The sequence below is a fragment of the Xenopus tropicalis genome, chromosome 10 (genome assembly GCF_000004195.4).
Source record: "Xenopus tropicalis strain Nigerian chromosome 10, UCB_Xtro_10.0, whole genome shotgun sequence".
In the NCBI taxonomy this organism is placed as follows: domain Eukaryota; kingdom Metazoa; phylum Chordata; class Amphibia; order Anura; family Pipidae; genus Xenopus; species Xenopus tropicalis.
Genome location: NC_030686.2, coordinates 459,258 through 469,839, shown reverse-complemented (window position 1 = coordinate 469,839; position 10,582 = coordinate 459,258). Strand labels below are relative to the sequence as shown.

The 10,582-nt window shown below is 60.1% G+C and overlaps 1 protein-coding gene across 1 annotated transcript; it reads right to left on the bottom strand.

The window, feature by feature from the left end:
• Nucleotides 1–1,363: 1,363 nt before the first annotated feature.
• On the bottom strand, nt 1,364–10,367 carry LOC116408026 (XK related 7). Its single transcript, XM_031894745.1, has 3 exons — nt 9,907–10,367; nt 3,806–3,999; nt 1,364–2,438 (listed from the first exon to the last, which is right to left on the bottom strand). Exons 1-3 carry the CDS (start codon nt 10,242–10,244, stop codon nt 1,483–1,485), a joined length of 1,488 nt encoding a protein of 495 aa, XP_031750605.1. The 5' UTR covers nt 10,245–10,367; the 3' UTR covers nt 1,364–1,482.
• Nucleotides 10,368–10,582: the final 215 nt, after the last annotated feature.

Below are 10,582 nucleotides of genomic sequence, written 5' to 3'. Positions count from 1 at the left end.
GTTGGGGGGGGATATAGAGGTGAGAAGTTGGGGGGGATATAAGAGGTGAGAAGTTGGTGGGGAATTATAGAGGGGAGAAGTTGGGGGGGAATATAGAGGGGAGAAGTTGGGGGGATATAGAGGTGAGAAGTGGGGACAATATAGAGGGGAAAAGTTGGGGGAATATAGAGGGAAGAAGATGGGGGGAATTTAGAGGGGGAATATAGAGGGGAGAAGATGGGGGGATATAGAGGGGAGAAGTTGGGGGCAATATAGAAGGGAGAAGTTGGGGACAATATAGAGGGTAGAAGTTGGGGACAATATAGAGGGTAGAAGTTGGGGACAATATAGAGGGAAGACGATGGGGGGGAATATAGAGGGGAGAAGTTGGGGGGGATTACAGAGGGGAGAAGTTGGGGGGAATACAGAGGGGAGAAGTTGGGGGGAATATAGAGGGGAAAAGATGGGGGAATATAGAGGGGAGAAGTTGGGGAATATAGAGGGGAGAAATTGGGGGGAATATAGAGGGAGAAGTTGGGGGAATATCGAGGAGAGAAGTTGGGGGAATATAAAGGGGGAGAAATTGTGGGAATATAGAGGGGAGAAGTTGGGGGGAATATAGAGGGGAGAAGTTGATGGGAATATAGAGGGAAGACGATGGGGGAAATATAGAGGGGAGAAGTTGGGGGGAATACAGAGGGGAGAAGTTGGGGGGAATACAGAGGGGAGAAGTTGGGGGGAATATAGAGGGGAAAAGATGGGGGGGGGATATAGAGGGAGAAGTTGGGGGAATATAGAGGGGAGAAGTTGGGGGGGAATATAGAGGGGAGAAGTTGGGGGGATATAGAGGTTGAGAAGTTGGGGGAATACAGAGGGGAGAAGTTGGGGGAATATAGAGGGAAAGATGGGGATATATAGAGGGGAAGAGAGTGTTGGGGAATATAGAGGGGAGAAGTTGGGGAATATAGAGGGGAGAAGTTGGGGGGAATATAGAGGGGAGAAGTTGGGGGATATAGAGTGAGATTGGGAATATAGAGGGGAGATGTGGGGACAATATAGAGGGGAGAAGTTGGGGGAATATAGAGGGAAGAAGATGGGGGAATATAGAGGGGAGAAGTTGATGGGAATATAGAGGGAAGACGATGGGGGGAAATATAGAGGGGAGAAGTTGGGGGGAATACAGAGGGGAGAAGTTGGGGGGAATTACAGAGGGGAGAAGTTGGGGGGAATATAGAGGGGAAAAGATGGGGAATATAGAGGGGAGAAGTTGGGGGAATATAGAGGGGAGAAGATGGGGGTATATAGAGGGGAGAAGTTGGAGGGAATATAGAAGGGAGAGTTGGGGACAATTATAGAGGGTATCTCGTCTAGTCATTCCTGCCTCTTCCAGCACCCGCATGGAGTTGTCTGCCCTATTCAGGCTCACAGGTGTCTCTCAGGTGCCATTCAGGGTGCAAAGAGTCTCTCATGCGTCAATAGAAGTCCACCCAACAGATTGTGGCGTCACACCGTGGTCTCGTACTCAGTAAACTCCTTAGGGGGGCTTACACTGCGATACTGGACTCGGGGAGTGGCGGGGGAGGAGTACTCCAGTGCCAGAATGGTTTTCCGCAGTCTCCGATCAATGAAGTGGGCATCCCAAGCTGGATATTTCTTTCGCTGAAGATCGATACGTATAACAGGTCCCGCCGCCCGCGGGAGCCGAGTAGCAGGGGTTGGCGGAACACTCGGCCGAACCTGGAAGACTGGAGGACAGTTGTCTCGGTCCCCGAGCGCGCAGTCCCTCTCCTGCCCTGTAGTCCGAGGCAGAGTGGAAGGGAGACCCTCCGAGCCCTGTATGGGGAGACCCCGCGGAACTTCTGTGCCCAGAACCTCACTAATGACGCAGCTGCTGGTCGAGGGCCCAAACATAGGGCCATTGGGGTGCAAAAGGCTGTAATAAATAAGCATGAAGAATACTCCAAGAGCAAAGCTACAGACCACTGAGCACACAATCAGCAGAGCATAGAAGTCACTTAGCAGAGCTCCGCGGTGCACGTACCAGAGGGCAGTGAGAACGGCGTTCTCGGACAGCGCAATGATGTAATATGTGGCCATCCGACAGCGGGTCCGGCCCTCTCGCACATTGAACCAGCAAAATATATAGATGATGCCCAGCACCATGTTGTAGATAATCTCCTCCCAGCGGGACATGCAGAAATCTGTCTCTCCTTGGATGATCCAGAAGGTCATGAGACACCAGTGAGTCACAATGAAAATGCCAAAATAGAGGTGGAAGACTGAGGCGAAGAGCGAGAAGGCCAACGCACGGGCTGCAATGGTGAAGAGGTGCCACAGGACCTGAACCACAGCCCCCTTGTAGGACATGGGCATCTTGTCATCGCGAGAATCTCTCAGTACCTTCTGGTAGGAACCAATCATCCAAGCCAAGGAGAGGAGGGAGGCGGAGGCTGAAATACCTGAAACACAGACAAAGGGTCAAAGGGAGAAGAAATAGGAAGAGGGAGCCTAATGGACAGAATGTAGAGAGGAACAAAGGTGGGATATGGAAGGAGCACAAGGGATGTCCCCCTTACTGAGAAAAGAGAAGAAGAACGGGTGGCGATAGATAGGCACAAGGAATGATCCCCCTTACTGAGAAATAGAAGAAGAATGTTGTGACAGTATATAGGCAACAAGGGATGTCCCCCTTACTGAGAAATAGAGAGAAGACACGGGGTGGGGAGTAGATAGGGCACAAGGGATGTCCCCCTTACTGAGAAATAGAGAGAAGATACGGGGTGGGGAGTAGATAGGGCACAAGGGATGTCCTCCTTACTGAGAAATAGAGGAATCATACAGGGTTGAGTAGCATTAGACACCATGGATGCCCCCTTACTGATAAAATAGAGAGAAGATATGGGGTGATGGGAGTAGATAGGGCACCAAGGGGATGTCCCCCTTACTGCAGAAATAAGAGAATATGGGCTGCGGAGTAGATAGGGCACAAGGATGCCCCCTTACGAGAAATAGAGAGAAGAATACGGGGTCGGGGTGGGAGTAATTAGAGCACAAGGGATGTCCCCCTACTGAGAAATAGAGAGAGAGATATGGCTGGGAGTAATAGGCCACCAAGGATGTCCCCCTTACTGAGAAAGAGAGAGAAGATACGGGTGGGAGTAATATAGGCACAATGATGTCCCCCTTACTGAGAAATTAGAGAGAAACACGTTGTGATAGATAGAGGCACAAGAGATCCCCTTACTGAAATAGAGAGAAGACACGGGGTGGGCGAGTAGCATAGGCACAAGGGATTCCCCCTACTGAGAAATAAGAGAACATATGAGTGGGGGATAGAGAGAAAGAGAAGGGGCAGGAGCTAGAGAGAAGGGTAGGGTAACCTGGGCAGTTAGGAGAGGGGCAGGGAGTAGAGAGAAGGGGCAGGGGAAGCTGGGGCAGTTAGGAGAGGGGCAGGGAGTAGAGAGAAGGTAAGACTGGCATTAGAGAGCAGGAGTAAGAGAAGCGGTAGGGAAGCTGGCAGTGGGAGGCAGGAGTAGAGAGAAGGCAGGGGAAAGCTGGGCGCATTAGGAAGAGGGGCAGGAGTAGAGAGAAGGGCAGGAAGCTAGGGCAGTTAGGAGAGGGTGCAGATAGAGAGAAGGGCAGGAGAAGCTGGGCAGTTAGGAGGGCAGGGAGCTAGAGAGAAGGGAGCGGAAGCTAGCAGTAGTGAGAGCGGCAGGGAGTAGAGAGAAGCCGGCAGGGGAAGCTTGGGCATTTAGAGAGGGCAGCAGTAGAGAGAAGGGGCAGGGAAGCCTAGGGGCAGTTAGGAGAGGGGCAGAGTAGGACCCACCCTGTAGGGGCTCCACGTGGCCCTGCTGTACCATGATGCACAGCTGCAGTACCAGCTGGGGGGCGCTCTTCAGGAAGGTCTCCAGGAGGCGGAGCATACAGATATCCGCATTCTCAAACATGACGCGCCAGTAGAAGTGGCGGCTCTGGCTCTGCCAGCGACTCTGTAGGCCGAGGTACAAAGCGCGCAGGTACCTGCAGGGAGAGCAGCAGTGCAGTAAAGCGACACCAATCTCTTTCCTACCCTGCTGCCTCCCCCCAGGTCTAATTACCCTCAACACTTGCCCTTCACCTTCAGAGTTGCCCCTTCTTTTTTAGCCATAATCCTGCCCCTGGCACCTTCCATCTGCAAACTTGCCCCTAGCCTTGCCCTCATGCCCCCAGTCTTGCCCTCATGCCCCTAGCCTTCCCTCATGCCCCCAGTCTTGCCCTCATGCCCCTAGCCTTGCCCTCATCCCCCAGTTCTGCCCTCATGCCCCAGCCTTCCCTCATCCCCCAGTCTTGCCCTCATCCCCTAGCCTTGCCCTCATGCCCCCAGTCTTCCCTCGTGCCCCTAGCTGCCCTCATGCCCCCAGTCTTGCCCTCTTGCCCCTAGCCTTGCCCTCATGCCCCTAGCCTTGCCCTCATGCCCCCAGTCTTCCCTAATGCCCCTAGCCTGCCCTCATGCCCCTACCCTTGCCCTCATGCCCCTAGCCTGCCCTCATGCCCCTACCCTTGCCCTCATGCCCCTAGCCTGCCCTCATGCCCCCAGTCTTGCCCTCATGCCCCCAGCCTTGCCCTCATGCCCACAGTCTTTCCCTCATGCCCTTAGCCTGCCCTCATGCCCCTAGCCTTGCCCTCATGCCCCCAGCCTTGCCCTCATGCCCACAGTCTTTCCCTCATGCCCTTTAGCCTGCCCTCATTGCCCCAGCCTTGCCCTAATGCCCCTAGCCTTGCCCTCATGCCCCCAGTCTTGCCCTCTTGCCCCCAGTTTTGCCCTAATTGCCCCTAGCCTTGCCTTTATGCCCCTAGCCTTGCCCTCATGCCCCCAGTCTTGCCCTCTTGCCCCTAGTTTCCCTCATGCCCCCAGTCTTGCCCTCATGCCCCCAGTCTTGCCCTCATGCCCCTAGCCTTGCCCTCATGCCCCCAGTCTTGCCCTCATGCCCCCAGTCTTGCCCTCATGCCCCCAGTCTTGCCCTCATGCCCCCAGCCTTGCCCTCTTGCCCCCAGTCTTGCCCTAATGCCCCTAGCCTTGCCTTTATGCTCCTAGCCTTGCCCTCATTCCCCCAGTCTTGCCCTCTTGCCCCTAGTTTTTCCCTCATGCCCCCAGTCTTGCCCTCATGCCCCCAGTCTTGCCCTCATGCCCCCAGTCTTGCCCTCATGCCCAGTTCTTGCCCTCATGCCCCCAGTCTTGCCCTCATGCCCCTAGCCTTGCCCTCATGCACCCTAGCCTTCCCCTCTTGCCCCTAGCCTTGCCCTCATGCCCCCAGTCTTGCCCTCTTGCCCCCAGCCTTGCCCTCATGCCCCCAGTCTTGCCCTCATGCCCCCAGTCTTGCCCTCTTGCCCCTAGCCCTTGCCCTCATGCCCCCAGTCTTGCCCTCATGCCCCCAGTCTTGCCCTCATGCCCCCAGTCTTGCCCTCTTGCCCCCAGTCTTGCCCTCTTGCCCCCAGCCTTGCCCTCATGCCCCTAGCCTTGCCCTCATGCCCCCAGTCTTGCCCTCTTGCCCCTAGCCTTGCCCTCTTGCCCCCAGTCTTGCCCTCTTGCCCCTAGCCTTGCCCTCATGCCCCCAGTCTTGCCCCTTTGCCCCTAGCCTTGCCCTCATGCCCCCAGTCTTGCCCTCATGCCCCCTAGCCTTCCCCTCTTGCCCCCAGCCTTGCCCTCATGCCCCCAGTCTTGCCCTCTTGCCCCCAGTCTTGCCCTCTTGCCCCCAGTCTTGCCCTCATGCCCCTAGCCTTGCCCACATGCCCCCAGTCTTGCCCTCTTGCCCCTAGTCTTGTCCTCTTGCCCCCAGTCTTGCCCTCATGCCCCCAGCCTTGCCCTCATGCCCCCAGTCTTGCCCTCATGCCCCCTAGCCTTCCCTCTTGCCCCCAGCCTTGCCCTCATGCCCCCAGTCTTGCCCTCATGCCCCCAGTCTTGCCCTCTTGCCCCTAACCTTGCCCTCATGCCCCCAGTCTTGCCCTCATGCCCCCAGTCTTGCCCTCATGCCCCCCATCTTGCCCTCTTGCCCCCAGTCTTGCCCTCTTGCCCAGTCTTGCCCTCATGCCCCAGTCTTGCCCTCTGCCCCTAGCCTTGCCCTCAATGCCCCCAGTCTTGCCCTCATGCCCCCAGTCTTGCCCTCATGCCCCCAGTCTTGCCCTCTTGCCCCCAGTCTTGCCCTCTTGCCCCCAGCCTTGCCCTCTTGCCCCCAGCCTTGCCCTCATGCCCCTAGCCTTGCCCTCATGCCCCCAGTCTTGCCCTCTCTGCCCCTAGCCTTGCCCTCTTGCCCCCAGTCTTGCCCTCTTGCCCCTAGCCTTGCCCTCATGCCCCCAGTCTTGCCCTCTTGCCCCTAGCCTTTGCCCTCTTGCCCCCAAGTCTTGCCCTCTTGCCCCTAGCCTTGCCCGCTTGCCCCAGTCTTTGCCCTCTTGCCCCTAGCCTTGCCCTCATGCCCCCAGTCTTGCCCTCTTGCCCCTAGCCTTGCCCTCATGCCCCATCTTGCCCTCTTGCCCCTAGCCTTGCCCTCTTGCCCCCAGTCTTGCCCTCTTGCCCCCAGCCTTGCCCTCTTGCCCCCAGCCTTGCCCTCATGCCCCTAGCCTTGCCCTCATGCCCCCAGTCTTGCCCTCTTCCCCTAGCCTTGCCCTCTTGCCCCCAGTCTTGCCCTCTTGCCCCTAGCCTTGCCCTCATGCCCCCAGTCTTGCCCTCATGCCCCCTAGCCTTCCCCTCTTGCCCCAGCCTTGCCCTCATGCCCCCAGTCTTGCCCTCTTGCCCCCAGTCTTGCCCTCTTGCCCCCAGCCTTGCCCTCATGCCCTAGCCTTGCCCACATGCCCCCAGTCTTGCCCTCTTGCCCCTGGTCTTGTCCTCTTGCCCCCAGTCTTGCCCTCATGCCCCCAGCCTTGCCCTCATGCCCCCAGTCTTGCCTCCATGCCCCCTAGGCTTCCCCTCTTGCCCCCAGCCTTGCCCTCATGCCCCAGCTCTTGCCCTCATGCCCCCAGTCTTGCCCTCTTGCCCCTAGCCTTGCCCTCATGCCCCCAGTCTTGCCCTCATGCCCCAGTCTTGCCCTCATGCCCCCAGTCTTGCCCTCTTGCCCCCAGTCTTGCCCTCTTGCCCCCAGCCTTGCCCTCATGCCCCTAGCCTTGCCCTCATGCCCCAGTCTTGCCCTCTTCCCCTAGCCTTGCCCTCTTGCCCCAGTCTTGCCCTAGCCTTGCCCTCATGCCCCCAGTCTTGCCCTCTTGCCCCTAGCCTTGCCCTCATGCCCCCCCAGTCTTGCCCTCATGCCCCTAGCCTTCCCCTCTTGCCCCCAGCCTTGCCCTCATGCCCCCAGTCTTGCCCTCTTGCCCCCAGCCTTGCCCTCATGCCCCTAGCCTTGCCCTCATGCCCCCAGTCTTGCCCTCATGCCCCCAGTCTTGCCCTCTTGCCCCTAGCCTTGCCCTCTTTCCCCCAGTCTTGCCCTCTTGCCCCTAGTCTTGTCCTCTTGCCCCCTCTTGCCCCCAGTCTTGGGCCCTCATGCCCGCCAGCCTTGCCGCTCATGCCCCCAGTCTTGCCCTTCATGCCCCCAGTCTTTGCCCCTAGCCTTGCCCTCAATCCGCCCAGTCTTGCCGCTCAATGCCCCATCTTGCCCTCCATGCCCCCAGTCTTGCCCTCATGCCCCTAGCCTTCCCTCTTGCCCCCAGCCTTGCCCTCATGCCCCCAGTCTTGCCCTCTTGCCCCCAGTCTTGCCCTCTTGCCCCCAGCCTTGCCTCATGCCCCTAGCCTTGCCCTCATGGCCCCCAGTCTTGCCCTCTTGCTCCTAGTCTTGTCCTCTTGCCCCCAGTCTTGCCCTCATGCCCCCAGCCTTGCCCTCTTGCCCCTAGCCTTGCCCTCATGCCCCCAGTCTTGCCCTCTTGCCCTTAGCCTTGCCCTCTTGCCCCCAGTCTTGCCCTCTTGTCCCTAGCCTTGCCCTCAGTCTTGCCCTCTTGCCCCTAGCCTTGCCCTCATGCCCCCAGTCTTGCCCTCATGCCCCCTAGCCTTCCCCTCTTGCCCCCAGCCTTGCCCTCATGCCCCAGTCTTGCCCTCTTGCCCCAGTCTTGCCCTCTTGCCCCCAGCCTTGCCCTCATGCCCCTACCCTTGCCCTCATACCCCCAGTCTTGCCCTCTTGCCCTAGCCTTGCCCTCTTGCCCCCAGTCTTGTCCTCTTGCCCCCAGCCTTGCCCTCATGCCCCTAGCCTTGCCCTCATGCCCCCAGTCTTGCCCTCTTGCCCCTAGCCTTGCCCTCATGCCCCCAGCCTTGCCCTCTTGCCCCCAGTCTTGCCCTCTTACCCCTAGCCTTGCCCTCATGCCCCTAGCCTTGCCCTTATGCCCCATATTTACATTTCTTCCTTAGGGGCAGAGCAGCCATTGTTACCCTCAGTTTTGCCCCTAGCCTTGCCCTTTTGCCCCTAGCCTTGCCCTCATGCCCCCAGTCTTGCCCCTCTTGCCCCAGCCTTGCCCTCATGCCCCCAGTCTTGCCCTCATGCCCCTAGCCTTGCCCTCATGCCCCAGTCTTGTCCTCATGCCCCTAGCCTTGCCCTCATGCCCTAGTCTTGCCCTCATGCCCCTAGCCTTGCCTCATGCCCCCAGTCTTGCCCTCATGCCCCTAGCCTTGCCCTCATGCCCCCAGTCTTGTCCTCATGCCCCTAGCCTTGCCCTCATGCCCCTAGCCTTGCCCTCATGCCCCTAGCCTTGCCCTCTTGCCCCTAGCCTTGCCCTTATGCCCCATATTTACATTTCTCCCTTAGGGGCAGAGCAGCCATTGTTACCCTCAGTTTTGCCCCTAGCCTTGCCCTCATGCCCCCAGCCTTGCCCTCCTGCCCCCAGTCTTGCCCTCTTGCCCCCAGCCTTGCCCTCATGCCCCCAGCCTTGCCCTCCTGCCCCCAGTCTTGCCCTCTTGCCCCCAGCCTTGCCCTCATGCCCCTAGCCTTGCCCTCTTGCCCCCAGTCTTGCCCTCATGCCCCTAGCCTTGCCCTCATGCCCCCAGTCTTGCCCTCATGCCCCTAGCCTTGCCCTCATGCCCCCAGTCTTGTCCTCATGCCCCTAGCCTTGCCCTCATGCCCCTAGTCTTGCCCTCATGCCCCTAGCCTTGCCCTCATGCCCCTAGCCTTGCCCTCTTGCCCCTAGCCTTGCCCTTATGCCCCATATTTACATTTCTCCCTTAGGGGCAGAGCAGCCATTGCTACCCCTCAGTTTTGCCCCTAGCCTTGCCCTCATGCCCCCAGCCTTGCCCTCCTGCCCCCAGTCTTGCCCTCTTGCCCCCAGCCTTGCCCTCATGCCCCCAGCCTTGCCCTCCTGCCCCCAGTCTTGCCCTCTTGCCCCCAGCCTTGCCCTCATGCCCCTAGCCTTGCCCTCTTGCCCCCAGTCTTGCCCTCTTGCCCCCAGCCTTGCCCTCATGCCCCCAGCCTTGCCCTCCTGCCCCCAGCCTTGCCCTCATGCCCCCAGCCTTGCCCTCCTGCCCCCAGTCTTGCCCTCTTGCCCCAGCCTTGCCCTCATGCCCCTAGCCTTGCCCTCTTGCCCCCAGTCTTGCCCTCTTGCCCCCAGCCTTGCCCTCATGCCCCCAGCCTTGCCTTCCTGCCCCCAGCCTTGCCCTCATGCCCCCAGCCTTGCCCTCCTGCCCCCAGTCTTGCCCTCTGCCCCCAGCCTTGCCCTCATGCCCCCAGTCTTGCCCTCTTGCCCCCAGTCTTGCCCTCATGCCCCCATGCGCCCAGTCTTGCCCTCATGCCCCTAGGCTTGCCCTCATGCCCCCAGTCTTGCCCTCATGCCCCTAGGCTTGCCCTCATGCCCCCAGTCTTGCCCTCATGCCCCCATGCGCCCAGTCTTGCCCTCATGCCCCTAGGCTTGCCCTCATGCCCCCAGTCTTGCCCTCATGCCCCTAGCCTTGCCCTCTTGCCCCCACACTTGCCCCCCTGCCCCACTCACCTCCAGACTTGCCCCAGCTGGAGCAGATGCACGGAGCCGTGTAGGAGCCAGGCGCAGAGGCGGCAGCAGGGGGTGCGGGGGGGGCCGCGGGCGGGGGGGCCCCAGCGGTCGGTGAGGGCCCAGGTGAGGCTGAGGCTCTGGGTGAGGAGGGAGGGCAGTAGGACCAGTAGGACCGTAGCCCAGAAGCAACTGACCCGCCGCCGCTGCAGGTAATCGGCCGCCAGAGCCAGGTCGGAGGCCCCGTCGGAGAGAAAGACCAGCAGCGCCGCCACAAGCCACAGCCCGTCCGGGAGAGAGTACCGGGGGCCCCGGGGCCCGTCCGACTGCGCCGCCATCATGGGAGGAGCCACTTCCGGGGCGGGCGGAGGAACTGTAGGGTGGGGGGCTGGCAGGGGATGCTGGGAGATGGAGTTCCCTGGGGGGCGGGGAATACGTTAGGAGATGGGCGGCGGGGCATGCTGGGAAACTCAGTACTTGGGGGAGGGGGGGGGGAATCTGCTGCTCCGGGAACTCTCCGTGGTGCTCAATCTCCGTCCTGTCCGACCCCTCTTATTGCCCCGCTCCTACCCCCTACTCCTACCCCCCACCCCCCTGCTCCTACCCCCCCTTCTCCTACCCCCTCCTCCTCCCCTCCTACCTCCCCCCTGCTCCTACCCCCACCTCCCTCCCGCTCCTA